This window comes from Glandiceps talaboti, chromosome 2, assembly GCF_964340395.1.
Source record: "Glandiceps talaboti chromosome 2, keGlaTala1.1, whole genome shotgun sequence".
Classification (NCBI taxonomy): domain Eukaryota; kingdom Metazoa; phylum Hemichordata; class Enteropneusta; family Spengelidae; genus Glandiceps; species Glandiceps talaboti.
Genome location: NC_135550.1, coordinates 11,926,038 through 11,943,129, shown reverse-complemented (window position 1 = coordinate 11,943,129; position 17,092 = coordinate 11,926,038). Strand labels below are relative to the sequence as shown.

At 32.4% G+C, this 17,092-nt stretch overlaps 1 protein-coding gene across 2 annotated transcripts in view; it reads right to left on the bottom strand.

Annotated features, from left to right (window-relative positions):
* The window catches only part of LOC144449410 (synaptotagmin-14-like), a 48,189-nt gene extending 31,174 nt beyond the window's left edge, over positions 1 to 17,015 (bottom strand). For both annotated transcript variants that reach the window (XM_078139942.1, XM_078139951.1), the window contains exons 1-3: positions 16,933 to 17,015; positions 738 to 887; positions 135 to 290 (exon numbers count right to left, since the gene is read on the bottom strand). In XM_078139942.1, coding sequence (XP_077996068.1) covers positions 135 to 290; positions 738 to 887; positions 16,933 to 16,939 — 313 coding nt within the window. In that variant the 5' untranslated portion in view covers positions 16,940 to 17,015. The remainder of the gene's footprint in view (positions 1 to 134; positions 291 to 737; positions 888 to 16,932) is intronic.
* Positions 17,016 to 17,092: the final 77 nt, after the last annotated feature.

The window sequence follows — 17,092 nt, the reverse complement described above, 5'->3', positions numbered from 1 at the left end:
TATCAGTATTTGCATGTTTCTTGACTAGCAAATCAGTTTTGGGAATAGCGCCACCAACGGCATGTGGGAAATAATACTATAAACGTGCTGGAAAAGATTATTATTTACAGGCACAAGAGGGCGCTATACTGTACCTTCATCTGGTGACTTTGCGGTTCGACTTCTCATGCTACGTACACTGGGTTGTCTCTGTAATTTGCCTGGTGCCAAAGACTGTTGAAACTTAAGTAACATTTCATTGTCACTTTCATCAGATGAAGACTCGTCTTCTTCATATCCATACGCATCACCTGAAATCAAAATAACATGTAAAAAATTACTGAGAAGAGATAAAATTGCTAGGTCAGTGAGATATGGGTTCATATGAAAACATGGGCACGTTTTTTTTTTTTCATACCACACTCCCTGATATTGTGTGTTGAGTAAATAAAGATTGGATAATGATTTCATGTCGGTGTCATATTTCTTAATTCTCTATTTATTTTCCAATCAGTTATTTAAAAAAAAGTACAATTTTCTACATATGTATAGGAGGAAGTAAATGAAATTCTATCTTGTAATGTGCAAACTACCATTTTTTAAACAGATAAAACATAAAGCGGAAGTTATCTCTTGTATAATCAAATTTTTAGGCACATATGTAAGAACATTAATCTGCAACCTAGCGATACAAAAATTAAAAGATCTTGATATGATGTATTAAAATGATACTTTGTGAATAGAGAGTTCTTGCTCACCTAAATTTTTGTTTTTCTTCTTGGATTTCGAAGGTACACAAGGGCAGCCATCTTTGAAGCACAGTTGTTTATTCAAGTAAAGAAACAATGTTACCAAAAGCAAGAGACACCCTCCAATGGCTCCAAGGAAGGCAACAGCTGATATCGGGACTGAAATAGATGCAAAGAAATCTATTAATTCAAAGAAATACTATGGATTTAAGTAAACTATTAGTATAAAAAGAACACATACAGCACAGCTACTATATTAAACACAATATAACATGGAAAGATTTGGAAATGATATGCCTGAGTCATGAATGAATATGTCTTGGATCACTTGTTGATGATGGGTCATCTCTTCTGGAACTAGTAGTGTTCAATCATTATAGCAACCACACTTCCTTCAGTTGCAAGTACCAAGTTTCCATACATTCACATAAACTTTACTATCAAACTTTTTTCAAATCCTATTGCTTTTCATATACTGAAAATATATATCAATTGATAAATGTATGTATTGAAAATGGGTCTTAAATCTATGTATTGAAAAATCTATATTGATTGAAAATCTATGTATTGAAAATGGGTATTGATTGAAAATCTATGAATTGAAAATGCATATTGATTGAAAATCTATGCATTGAAAATAGATACTGATTGAAAATCTATGTAATGAAAATAGATATTGATTGAAAAACTAAGTACTATACATGTATATTGAATGAAAATCTATGTATTCAAAGTGATTGAAAATACATGTGCTGAAAATGTATACTGATAGATATAGAATAGATATTGATGGAAAATCTATATACTGTACATGTATATTATATTGATTGATAATCTATTTATTTGAAAATGTATATTGATTAAAAATTTATGAATTGAACATGTATGCTGATTGAAAATCTATGTATTGAAAATGATCAGAAAATCTATTTACTGAAAATATATATTGATTGAAAATCAATGTATTGGAAATATATATTGATTGAAAATCTATGTACTACTAAATAAGAATTCAAAATATAGAAAATTGTCCACTCCAAATAAGCGAAAATGTACAAAACATGTAAAGTATGAGGTTGGCCATGCATGCATAAAAACAGATGTTAAATTTGGTGGACTATCTTCCACATTACTTGTAAGTTCTATTTGAAATGTAGTTCTCTTACATTTGCACTAAAATTACCATATATATATATATATTTGCATTCATCCACCCAAAAGGAAGTAGAATAACTTGTCATGCATATTTGATAATAATAGGATAATATTTCAAAGTGATTAAATATGACATGACTTTGATTGAATATCAAATATGACATTGACATTGATTTGGATATCAAATATGATGTGACATTGACCGGATATTAAAGATGACATTGATTTGGATATTAAATATGACATTGACCGGATATTAAAGATGACATGACTGAATGGTGAAATAAAAATATGATTCATGGTGAACTTTTGAAAAACCTATATTGCCATTTGAGATATCATTGTTTTGCATACAACATGACTGTAGATTCTTTACTACATGCCATATAAATATTAATATATGGCACATCAGTATTTGTGTAAAAGATTATAAAGTTCTTCACTAGTATACAAATGCTATTTTTTAATTTGTATAATCTTTGTAAATAAAAAAAAAAATGTCTGGAAATCTCAATGACAGCAACTTGTTTGGATTGAATGATATGTCATTGTGTATACATGTACACTCCTGTAATTACTGAATATGGTGTTCAGCTGATGATGTAGTCTAGTTCCTACATCTCCACTCACTACATCTAGTCAAAGTCATTACTCTAGCACAGAAATCTGTGCTGCCAACCCCCCCCACCCCCCTCAGCGTTCATATAGGTGTGATGAAGTTATACAAATGTAGCATCCCCACATGATTTTAGTCAAAACAGTTGTACTAATTGAATATTAATGAGCAATTGTCTGATGCAAGTAAACCAATTACAACTGCCTAGTGTCAATTTGTGATGGATTATAACTGACAAGCACCATTTACCCTTTGCCAAACATGGGGTTCAACCAGATTAACCGTAAAATGTTCGACATTGACTAGGTGTAGTGAGTGGAGATGATTGTAGTAATTGTAACTCATGTCGTATAGTAAAACTAGACTACTGATGATGGTTTACAAATGTAGATTATATATGGAAAAACTTCCTTGGATTACGTGTACAGGACTGCAAACAATGGTTATAATCTTTCAACCTACAACACATTCTGCTACTACTGTCAATATAAAGCTGACATGATGGATTGATACAGGTGATATCTGCCTTTCAAAGAGACAGGAAACTAATGTATATGTGATGTAGAAGGCACGTGTATGTAACTGCATGATTTGATACATAACAATGAAAGACTACATCCCAATGTACTACCATGGCATTATATGGGGCGATTATACCTTCATGGTAATAGCTAATACATACATTTGGTAATAGCTAATACATACATTTTTGTTTATAGAGTTATGTCCTGAGTACACGATGGAAACTAGTCAGTTTAAATATGGCTAATTCTCGCTTCTGCACCAGATTTGACTAACAACAAGTAACCATAATTGTTATTATATAACATCTTCAGAAAATAAAATACATTTCTAAAAATGGATAGTTGGTAACAAGTTAATAATATACATGTATAGACAGTGACTGTAGAATTTATCTATATCACACTACACAGCAAAACTACCAGAACTAATATTACAAGACTGATTTTATACATGTAATTTCTAAAACTTTTTCAGAGTCACACTGCATGTTAAAATACAATGGGTAAAAACTAAAATTACAGGGCCACTACATTAATATGGGTAAAAGTCACATGACCACTAGCTGCATTACAATATGGGGAAAGTCACATGACCACTGCATGACTATGGGTAAGTCACAGGACCACTGCATTACAATAGGTGAAAGTCACATGACCAGTGCGTTACAATGGGTTTACTTGTACAAATCAGTAAGACAGGGGTTACACATACAAATTGCATCTATCAATGTTGGCAATCTGGGCAACTGGAAGGGGTTAGTAATGGTGAGGAACAGTTATCATAGCCCAGAAACTTGGCTATCTGGCTCAACACACTAGCTTGACAGTTCTGGTGAATGATATTGTCAAACCAGACAGCCAAATCTACATGTATGGGGCTAGGCAGATATCATTGCATACTGTGCTAGATAATAGATAAATAAATAATGGTAACTTTCTCTAGTTGAGAAATTATTTTACGTCTGGAAAATATTTATCTCAAAAATTGTCATTTTGGATATCAGCATGTGAGATTGCACTTTCATATACATTGACAGTTACATGTTGTATGTTCAATCTATTTCAAGCAAGTTTCCTTGTACCAGTTTCCCCAGCAATATTGCTATTTCATTAGCTGATGCTAGGTTCACAAACAATATTACTTTCTGTTTGACGTCATGGACGCTCTTTTGATATTGCTCATTTTTATACTTTGATAAGAGAAACAACAAACTAACCAGAAACTCTACCAGCCTATATCATATATGATTTTAGCAATATTGCTGGGAACTGGGTTTATGTAAAACACATATATCTCGGAGGGCTGGGATGTCAACTAATACCACTGAATTACAAATACATCAATTGGAAAGGGGTTAAAAAAGAAACACTGCACACAATTCAATTATTATTTGACATGTAGTACACGGAAAACAAGAAAATCAACCAGACATTTATACTTACACTGTAAAGTCCATTGATCATATTATATTCAAAAAACATTTGAAGGGAAAAAAGTATGGATTTATTGAAATATCATATGAAATGAACATTGTCAATAATCTCTATGGATGGAAGATGATGATACATTTATACAAAACGTATGCATTCGGGATATTATCTTTTCTACGGTGGGAAAATACCAATGTATACTGCCATAGAAATACATTGTTTGACTATTGTACCAGGAGCACTGCATAGTTTGAATCTACCAGCATTATTTGGACGTGGGACTCTGTGACAGTGAGTATTGCTTGATTACACTACAGTTACTCCAAACTGATTAAGAGTCAATTGGGTAAGCTAAATGTGACTGGAATATCCTCATGCTCACAAACATTTATGCATGAGAACATTCCATCGAGGTAGGGAATTACTAGTTTATGGAGCTGTGGAAAAGTATTGTTATCAAGCAAATATGAGGGAAAAAAATAGTCTCAGCTATTAAAAACTGAACCATGCATCGCTTTCTAAATCATTCTGACAAGGATTTGACTTGTTTATCTCCTTGGGTATTCATTGCACACCATCAGTATGAGTAATGGTGAGTTCTAATGATGTACTATTTATACACAAAATGTACTGTATGTATATCAGGACATGGCAAATAAAAAGAGAAATGTTGGTATTGTGATGTTAAATTAACTTGTTATCTTGAAAAAAACAAACCAAATAAAACTGAGCGAGATTAAAGATTGATGTGTTTTCCCAAATAATAACCACTAATAAACTGAATCATACATGAGACTTAGTATATGTATAAATTATGTACCCAATGACTGAGACTTCATTCCAAGTCCAAGCACTGGACAAGTTGACATACTTGCAGTGTCACAAAGATTCAATGCATTAGAATGAATAATGATGGGTTTTTATAAGTGTCTTAGAAATTTGCCACCCAAACAACTTCAAACTAAAAACAATGCATTATCATGTCACTTAGTTTTTTGTCAGTAAGACAGTCATAACAGGATTGATAATCACTAAATTAACATGGACAATGCTGATTGGCTACATCAACTGTACCTTGAACGGCAATCAACCAATCAGCACCTGCATACTTTCTGCTGAAAGCTTGATATAGATTGACAATCACTAAATTAACATAGGCAATGTTGATCGGCTACATCATTTGAACAAAAAATCACCACTCAACCAATCAGCAACTATATACTTTACTACTACTTGACAATCACATTGTTGATAAACCTCATTGATAAGCATACACATCTCAACACATTATTGTTATTGCTACCACCCTACTTCAAGTAGAGCCTATGTTACTATTTTAATTACCATTTTTAATAACAGACCCTTCATAAGAAATGACAACACGATCGTTTGTAAAGGACACACGTTACATGTCATAATTTTAATAGATGCCTACTAATATTCAGAGAAGGAAATGGCTATCATTTAATGTCCGATCTTTTATAACTATGTGTTATGAAATTGGTCATATTTCTATAGTTATTTGGATTCAAATTCCAATTATCCACAGCTGTTGGTCATTTTCATATTTTTAATACCATCTAACTATGTTACAAATGTAATTTCAACAGAAGTCATAAGTCCTCGTTACTAGTAACATGGAGACTATGGAGTTGACAAGAACATCCATTTTGAGGCAAGAAAGGAAGGAAGGAAACATTTCTCTTAGAGCAGTTTCTATGTTGTTACATCATGTACGTACGTGGTGTTCAAGTATTCAACTGTAGGCTCATTTCTATATGAATGGTATCAGCACAATAAAGGCCACAAATACTGTAACTGAACATGTACAACTCAGTCTATATACATGATACATGTCAGTTTTAACTTTTAGTAAGACATGTTCACGCTTGATTTTTTTGTATGCCTATGGTCTCAGTAACAGAGACAGGGAAATTTGATATCTCTAAAATATTTTCATAATTACCATTTCTTATTGTAATATACAATGGTAGTACATTGTCACTGTATGTCATTTTACCTACTTTTTGCTCCTTATTACAAAATAATACAGGCAATTCTATCTTCTTCTGTTTTTTATTTCAATCCCAAAATGCCAGACTTTGTGAATATCCCTGAACTCATTGCTAAAGATACCGGGTACATACCATTTATGTATATTCCTGAATTCACACCTGGACAAATTTGTATATCCATGAATACATACCTGGATATTACACATGTGTAACATATTCCTGAATTCATAGCTATTACCATACATGTGTATATCCCTGAATTCATAGTCTAGTTCCAATTAACTGGTACAGTATTTACGTATTAAAAACATCATTACTTTACCAGTCGAGTCAAGGCAGTTGTTCGAGCACATATTTCTGTGCTCCCCCCAACCGTGTTCATATAAACATGATGATGTCGTCGCGTTAAAGTAATTAAGTTTTTAATATGTAATACTGTACCAGTTTGGAACTAGACTACTGAATTCCTAGCTTATACCATACAAGTGTATGTTTATGCCCCAAATTCATTAAATATCACACTTGTGTATATCCCTGGATACATAGCTTGATACTGTCACCTGTGTATATCGATGAATTCATAGCTAATACCATACATGTGTAGATATTCATAATTTGATTTGCTTTACTAGTACAAATGAAACATGATACCAAGAAGTCATTTGCCAATTAACCGTATCTAAATAATGAATTGACACTAAATACAAAATCACAATGAGCTAAGTTATTGGTTTTTCAGTGTTTTTTAAATTTTTTTTTATGGTTAGATATACACATGTATAATTAAAAGATATGCACCAAGCACAAGTGTGGCGCATATTTATTGGTTTGTATCTGTTGTGTACCCCAGTTAATCTTAAATTAATGCAGTATAGTGACTTTCTTGGATATATTACACCATAGACCCTACACCAACCAACCAACCGTTGGATAGGGTCTATGATTACACCAATGACCTTATACACCATAGTAAAACTTCAGTAAAAAGTTCATGTTACAGTAACTGGTGTGGACTTTACACAAAGTAGGGTGACAATGTTTTTCATATCACTTTATCCCAGGCATGTTAGACAGATTGTTTGAGCCAATGATTGGCTGCCCACCTCATTTGTCACAGTTTATATTGAAATCATGTAGCGTCCCATGTCCGGGTAAAATTTGCAGACTCATCGCATTGGAAAGTTGAAACTGTGCGTTATCCTCACAGTCCTAGTATCGTAGGGGAACTGCAATTATTGCTTACAGCTTTATACTACATATTCATAGAGCATTGTTTCCTAATCTCTAACTTAAAAGTCTACTTTATAATTTACATACAGCTATTAAAAATGGGGTGTGGCAGTTCAATGTCTAGCTATGAATGTTGTAAAATCTGAGCCATTAGAACTTATAGGAACAGCATCAAAATTTGTTTTACAGGTAGATATCAGTATCACTTTTACTCAACATATATACCTGATATTAGCAATGTATGCATACTTGTTGACAAAACGTTGTCATGTACAGAGACATAAATGTAGTTGTTTAAGTTTGATTTGTAATTCATGACTATAGACACAAAGCATCACAATTGAAAACATTTGGCCTTTTTTCAAACTGTTATATTTAAAATACACACTATATACTTACCAAAAGCCATTATCTGGACAATTCAAACTGGCTACATGTGGATCTATGCAGTAAACAGAGTAACAGAGGGGATATCCCAGCAGTAAAAAGTCACAAAAGTTTCTTTCTGTACACCAAGGCTGTAAACCGTAGTGCAATCCTAATCATGGCTAGTGACTTAATATTATAATCTTTTTTATTTTATATTCTATTCCAATGTTATTTAAATTAGCTACTGCATTCATTGAAACATTCATAATTGATGTTAAGTTATTGTTCAGTCAAACCACTTTCTCTATACACATTATTCTGCATTTATAATAACCTGACCTGCTCAAATCATGTACATTAAATTTTGTATATGTAAGTACATTTTGTACCTCAACTATTTGGTGGATGAATATAAATGATCATACACTATACAGCAAAAGTTTCTGTATAACATTGTAAGTTATTTGGCCAGTATGTTCAAACTTTCTATGATCCTACAACACTATACAAGTTATTAAGCCTAATAAAAAAATTGTGTGGTTCTGATTAAGCTCAATTTTAGAATAGGTGGGCTAGGTGGATTATATGTATTATATATATTTTGTGTGTGAGTGTCTGGTTCATGTTTTCCATTGTTCTCCAAATGGTCTCTGTGTTGTTTATTTCTTTCTATGTACAGCCATTGCTTGGAAGAACATTTTCATTTTGTTAGTTTCCGCATCCACTATTTCTTGTGACTCACAATTTTTGTAAATTTATGTATTTTTTTATCAAATATGTAAAAAAAAAAAATTTAGGGTTGGCAGTGAACAGCTAGGTGGGCTCTCGTAACCAGAATCAAACAATTACTTTTTTAGGCCGTAAACCATATTATGTGACCAGTTTGCTTAATAGGTGGGCTAGGCGGATTTTTAAAAAAATGTATATATTTTGTGTGTGAGTGTCTAGTTCAGGTTTTCCATTGTTCTCCAAATGGTCTGTGTTGTTTATTTCTTCCTATGTACAGCCATTGCAGATTGGAAGAACATTTTCATTTTGTTAGTTTCCACACCCACTATTTCTTGTGAGACTCACAATTTTTGTAAATTTTTTTTTTCTCAAATATGTAAAAAAAATAAAGGTTTAGGGTTAGCAGTGAAAAGCTAGGTGGGGTCTGGTAACCAGAATCAAACAATTACTTTTTTAGGCCTTAAGGTAAACTATATTATTATGTGACCAGTTTACTTATAAGCCCTTCATATGATCGACACAATGTACCATGCTTAGGGCAGGTAATTCAGATTACTTTCACTGACCCTACCACGTAATACAGTAAATCTAGATATTTTCAATACTACAAAATGTTACGATTTTACAGTCTTCAACTAGCTCTCAAAGACTAATTTTCACTAATTACCAGACTGGTACATTGCGTTCATGTACAAACCATTTTAGTCACTATTTATTTTTGCATTTTTGTTGTCCAGCTAAATTAGCAAAAAATAAGTCTTTAGCAAAAATTTCCAGGTTTAACAGTATTCTGGGCATGAATGAATTTGACAGATTCTTGGCTATAATCACTAGGGGAGAGTGCTGAGAATTATACAATATAATCAGTTACCGGTACATATAAATTATTCAAATATAATCCTACATTAATAAAAGATTGATGATACAAATGACCACAAATTAAACCACAGTTTACATTGAATTGGGAGTCAAACCCCCCCCCCCCCCCCCCCACCCATAAAAAGAAAATTAAAATTAATAAAAAACGCAATTTTGTCAATGTGTATCTCACTTCACCTGTCCACCAACAGCGATGAGAAACCCTACATTTGGATATCTATACAAAAACGTAGACTGCCAATAAAGACCAGGGTTTTTTATGCCCAGGTTCTCTTGTGTTGTAGTAGTGTTATCTTGTCAGTGGAGCCATAAAATGTTACTGCAATATATAGGTATCGTTCTTTTGTTCAGTGTGACCTTTTCCTACAACACTACTAAACAACTAATTTATTTCAATATTATACCAAACTGGGCCTTTAAATAGGTCACTAAAATGTCATCCCATTATACACCACCAGTTTCTTCATCACCTTTTGACAGTCTACCACTACTGTTTTCTATTTACAGTTAAAAAACATTTAAGTTGCTGGTACTACCAGTAGTGGTGTTATCGTGGCTAATTATGGCCACAAACAGGCTAAGTCTGTATTATTAATGATTAAATTTTAAAAACAATCAATTAGCCTTGATTGCTTTTGTACATATTATTAATATTACTAAAATGTCAAAAGTAAACATACAACTATGAAAATGAAATGAAAGAGGCACCTCTTAACAAAGGTAACTACTACGAAAAATCTTTAGGGATTCCATATGAATTCTGTCCTGATCTTTACATGTACATGCCAGGGACTTTCCTTTCTTCTATATTATTATTCAATACATATTCTCCTCCCCGGACTTCTTGGCAAGCAAGTTGTTATTTATTTTTAAACAAAACATGGCCTGTAAATCATTGATCTACACCATAATACACATAATCTTGTAGTAAAATGTTATTTTGGACTTAGGTATGTATATTTTTTTTTCTTGCTGGTTCTTTCATTAGAAGCCTAGTGCACTGCAGCTTATTATGGTATTAGTAAAATGACACACAATTCATTGCATGTCACACAGAGACACTCTGAAGTTTGCCAGACATCTGTAATATTTAAAAAAAATATTTTTGACAATATTTACTTAATTTATTAAATTTTTCCTATATGAATAACCAAAAAGATGACATTATTTTTTAATGACATCAATAATCACCACTGTATATTATTAAAAATCTAAAATTTATTTCTTTCATCCCTTAGTTATGTACTTTTCCTAAATTGAATATTGATAATTCCTATCAAGAAAAGAGATGTTCTTTGGCTCTGCAGTCACTGTATGACTATGAGGTAAGAGGGGAGAAGCAGGGTACGTCTGATCAACAGAGCATGAAATGTAAACCGTCTACTGAGTGATGCAATGATACTTCAAAGTGAAAACCCCAGTATGTGGCCTCAACTTATGATGTATGTAGGCCATATAGCACACACACATGTACAGGTGTTACAAATATATAATATTGCCATATTTAATCTTTGTCATGCTTCACATTGTGTTTAAATTGGACTCTTAATTTTCACGAGAGCTTAAAATTCCGTCGAAAATCAACAAATGTGGAAAACTACTTCTTCACACAGATGGGATATTTGTATTTACAATTCAATTTTCTTGTACATATAATTTATTGAGTTGGTTGTCAATGTCATGCAAGAAAGAGACAAGAAATATGTGCATGGCTTAGTGTCAAATAGAAGGCCATGGGATAAAGAGGCCACAACTTTCATTTTTTTCAAAATACTCAGAAGACTTTGTATTCATTGCATCGAGTCAAAGATGAGCATATTGATCACGATGCGTAAAGTCAGGCATTTTCTTTTGTCTCTGCTCTTCTTTGTACTGAACCAGTCTTTGCAGTATGAATACAATCAAAGCTATAGCACTTCATTTTTCCTGGCTAGTAAAATCTTTCAAAACATGAAATTTCTGTGTTTACCCCTGTCTTTCATTTTTGTCCATGCACCTATGCTTACATACACTTTATATGACTGATTTGTCTATAGTCACAAAATACAGTTAAAAAACATCATCAGCAAATAAAGTAATTTCTATCAAAAATTGTCAACATTTCATTATAAAATTTATTGGACAAAAATGGAAATTGCTTCTTGAAAACCACAACATGTGCATAATATCTAATAATACCAAATAGGAGAGAATGAGATAGAAAGAGGGTTGATTTTTATGTTTTAGTTGTTCATATTTTCTAGGATGAAAAGCTGCTCTTCCACCACAGCAAAATCAACACCCCTGTCCTGAAATAACGCCAGTATTAAAAATGAAATCAACCAGCTGGAATTCTCTGTCGAGAATTTAATAAAATTGGTTCTCAACCGCCATCATCTAAATCCGCACGTAATGATTATGGATACTATTAAGTTATCAATTGAAAGCCAGCGATATTACAATAATATTAACTTGAGTTAGTGATTACCATGGCTATCAATAACTGAACACACAGATTTGACAGTTTGACAACTATAATTGTAGTACTTTGTTGCGAGCCAATATAACAACAGTAATATAATTTATGCTGGGGCATGTCTTCTATTATTATTTTCTTGATTAAACTATTAACCAAATAAAAGTGGATGTCAGTGAAAGTGTGGATTGCGTTATATGGAACACTGATACTAAACGTTTATTTTGCATTTTTTAATATTTCAAAAACCTAAGAAATGAAACATATAACATATATGAAACATACACGTTCGTAAGTAATAAGAACCCTTGGTCATGGTGCACGAATGTCTTATTATCAGAAGAAACATTAGATTACGTCTTTATTCACAAATGTCCTCTCACCAGAATGTATCTGTTTGACAATATAACACTTCTTTGTTTTTTTTCTCTTTAAAAAACACACAATTGTAACCATGGTATACATAAGTTACCAAAAGATAAACAAGTTTGCACACCCACAGTGAACAATGTACTCTTTATCCCACATGTATATTATAACACACCCATTTACTTTGTCAGCACCCAGTCCTTCAAATTCATCTATAGTTTGCAAAGGCCATTACCACTGAACAGCCTAGGCCCTTTCCTTGTTCAAGGCAGTCTGTTTTGTTACTAGTAATGTTGTCACTGAATTATCTAGATCACACCAGTCACTTGTGAGCTAATATTCTATTCCAGGATGATAAAATTCTATTCTAGGATGATCATAATACAAAATAATGACGTTATTTGGTATTTATGATGTTTAAAAAATACCACCACCGGCAAAGGGGTTTTTTGAATATCGTAAATACCTAATAACATCATTATTTTGTATTATGATCATCCATTCCTACTATAGAATATTATCTTCCTGGAATAGAAAATTAGCTCACAAGTGACTGTGGATTACACATACATGTACATGTATACACTTGTAGATATTTCATATATTCATCAAAGATTACGTGTTCACCTTACATCCATTGTGTACACTTATTTTTCCTCGTTTCTTTGCTTTATTTTCACTACAATAAAAACACCTATTATGTCAATGCTATAAAATTAAATCCACATACACAGGTAGAGTTTAAATGAAATATGGACTTAAACTTGATTGAAGTTCAAGTTTATTCATTTGAAGAGTGGTCTAGTTTATTAATTTAATAATTACTATTCTTTATTTATTTATAGTTCATTATTGTTGCAGGTTAGTTTGTTCAACTTTCTGAAGTGAACCAGAAGAACTTCAAGAAGTACCAGATACTGTACTGTCTGCATGGTTAGTTTATCAACTAGGGTACTTGATTAATGGCATATTTGAATAGAATACATGCACCAGTGGACGTACACATAATTGGACATATCGTTTACTCTCACTAGTGCAAGGTTCAACTACAGCAAAGTTATATTTTTTCAACCAGATTGCATGTGTATTGAAAAAAATGGAGGATAGAACACCAATATACATAGATATGTGGACAAACATTAATGGACTCTGTCACAGTATGTTTATATTCACTCTTATTCATCAACTGCAAACAGGGTTTAATTAATGGACAATTTGGGCAGATCACCAATACATGTACATTGATGACGTGTAGACAAACATGGATGGACAGAATAATTACACTGGACTGTGGATGTGAAATCACTTTTGAATGCACTTTGAATACAGTAAATTATAGTATATATTTATATATGCAAATACACCTAATAGGTGTGTTGATCAAATTGTGGATGTCAATGAATAATTATACTTATAGCTTTTGATTTTTCAGGTCATGAATGCCTTGGAATAACAATGTGCAATCACACCTATTCATTTCCTAAGAATTCAAAATTGAATATATTAATTATGTCACTCACTAAAATATATTAATTATGTCACTCACTAAAAATTCTTGTTTTTGTGCTAAAACCAAATTACTTTGAGCTTGCGGAATTGCTTCTCAATACCTACTGTACAGTCAAAAGAGAAAAAATAATTTATTCTAATGACTGGACATGAAGTGGCAAATCCTATCTTAGCTAGCATAGGTACAAAGGTAGTCTGAAAGGTCCACGCATTGGTCCGGCTTCTGTGACCAGTCCCTAAACACAAAGCAATGTTACATAAGCAGAAAAAAACATTCCATCTTTCAGGCTAAGTCCTTGGTGCCAAGAGTTGGTTTTCTCAGCTAAAATATGCAGACACAACTAGTTACTAGCCATCTATTTTTTTTTTTAAATTGAACAACCCCCCTTATCCTTTATATGTTTTAAAAGGTGCAAAGAACAATATACATACATCAAATGAACAAATAGTGGTATGTAAGTGAATGATTTGAAATTTCTGAAACCCTTTTTCTGGAAAATTGATTTTAATATTTCATTGTCTACAAAAGGTAGATGCCAATTTCATGTCTAAAAAGTATTATTGACAGAGCAGTATTTTGCTATGATCAATATTAACCACCCTGATTTTGAAATTTGAGTTAATATTTATATTTATATGAGTCATTACAGATGAAAAAATTTCTGAAATATTTTCTGTAGCTCTTTATCTCGTGGTATGGTGGAGACATTCTCAAACTACACTACAAACGTTAAGAGTTTGCTTTTTTCAGCAGATTGAACTATCATATTACAACAGGGTACATTATCACCATAATGTTTTGACTCCTGAGGCTTAAAAATCATTCATATTGTTTAATCTAATGTCTACACAAAGTTGTACTTCCTCCTAACTGATAACACACTTACAACATCTCTTTTTATATCTTTATTTTTACAACAAAGTCTATACAGGTATATGCATGTCAACACTTTTCTATTCCCATCCCATGGTGCAGTGTATAGTCCCAAATATTTCAATGAGTTGCACAGGGGTGCTGATGTAATAGGGACTTTTTGACCAAATTGTTCAAAATTCAATAGTCTGATTTTGAACTATTTGGTCAAAAACTTGAAAAAGTTCCTATTGAGGTTATAGTATGTAGTTGGTACTTTCTAATTTCCTGTATCTCAATTGTAATATATTGTATTGTTGCACAGACAAGGAAGGTGTATTCATTGTCTGTGATTGTTGTAGTATAATTGCATTAATTTTATATTGTTTGTTTTTTGAAGTAATTAGTTAGGCTAAATTAACCATGGACAATAGAGAAAACTTCCCCTAGAATGTTTGTGAATTAATTTAACACTAACAACAGAACAAAGGTATAAAATATGCTGTTTGTTGCCCACACATTACTTTTCTTCTATTCTATTCTATTCTATTCTATTCTCTTTGGTTTTATCATGGATATTAGGTTTTAACAGTTTTTTTAAGGTCTTTTTGTTTTTTATTGGACATTTTCACTGACAGTTTAACCCTTTTTTAGTTTTGTAAAGTGCACTGAGGCTGTTACAATGTGTTGATAAGAATGTATTATCATTATTATTCTACTCTATTCTATAAATTCCTCACAGTCTTTATTTTAAATTAAAAATTAACAGTTATAGCACCTCCACCTCCACCACCACCACCACCAAAATACAGCCAAAAATATGGAAAACATTTAGATAACATACTGCCTTGTCTGGGATGATGAGAAATAAACCTGCATCTTAAGAAGACACTACGGCTTCTTCTCATGGGGAAAGAACATACTTCATAAGAGAGAGATGGTAATACTTATCATATTCCTCTCCTGAGCATGTCTAGTACTACTAATATTAATGTCTTGACTCCTTTACCTTCAATATGTTCCTATAGCTAAAGATGGTCAATTTGTAATACCCAGCAACAAAAAAAAAAAAGCTCCCATTTCTCTCTTTTTTTTTTAATGTTTTGCATTTTAGTCAATTATTCACTGTGATTGCAATGAGTTTGAACCAATATAAAAAAATTTGAAAAATAAAACCAAAATTTAACATTAAATTGAAGTATTGGTGATACAAAGAGTCATAGTTTGTTTATAAATGTCAACAGAATACTTGACATTTGGACTAATTATCAAGAACTAAAGATTGAACTTTGTAAATATTAAAGATAATAATACTGATGAGAAATTGTCAAATACACAGGGAAAAAACGTTACAAATCGTGTCCACATAGAAGGGGAAAAGGCAACGATCGTTATTGTGCTCTGTCAGGAAATGTTCTATGAATTATTCATCCTGGGCTGAAAATAGGTATTTAATTATTAATGAACATTTCAATAATACTCAAATGGGGTGGCGTTTTTTACAAAATAATCATCAATACTGTGGTTTGAAATACATCGGCGTGGGAACTCTCACTTTCTAAGCAAATAATCTTTTGGGAGACATCAAAAGCTATAAAGAAGTTTAAAGTCCTAAACATGATATACATAACAGACGAGTGATTGTGACTCAGCTCACCGACAGTAAAGCGAGTCAACAGTATATGTATATATACAAGGTAACAAAAATGATAAACACATCGGAGGTTAAATGGCACGGTGTGTTACAGAATATTCATCAATGGGCGATGAATATATAATCATAATAAACACGCCCTTCAACAAACAAAAATCGTGAACTTGAATATTTGTAAAAGTAAGGAATTTTGTCGTCTGTTCTGAAGCATATCGAGGTTACCTGTCGCATTGCATTGCATTGGTAACACCTTTCGGCCTCTGAGTCTTATGATCGTTCATTTTGTTATGTTATGGTATGAAGTCTTCAGTCATCGTTTCAAATGGTAACTAAAACAACGTAGTTCAGAAACTAAATCTTCAAAAATTATATTTTAACAACGGAAGTACTGATACACTTTAGAATGGTCGACTTACATGCCATTTTTTCAGTTCAACTGCAGGCATCCTGTCTCAGCGTTCCCTTCTTCTGCAAGCGAGTGGGCTTTTACGAACGATCATTTCACAAATTTGCATATGAATAAAGGCTATTCCACTTTCTCTGGAGGTTGTTTCTATTTTTAGATAACCGGAGAAA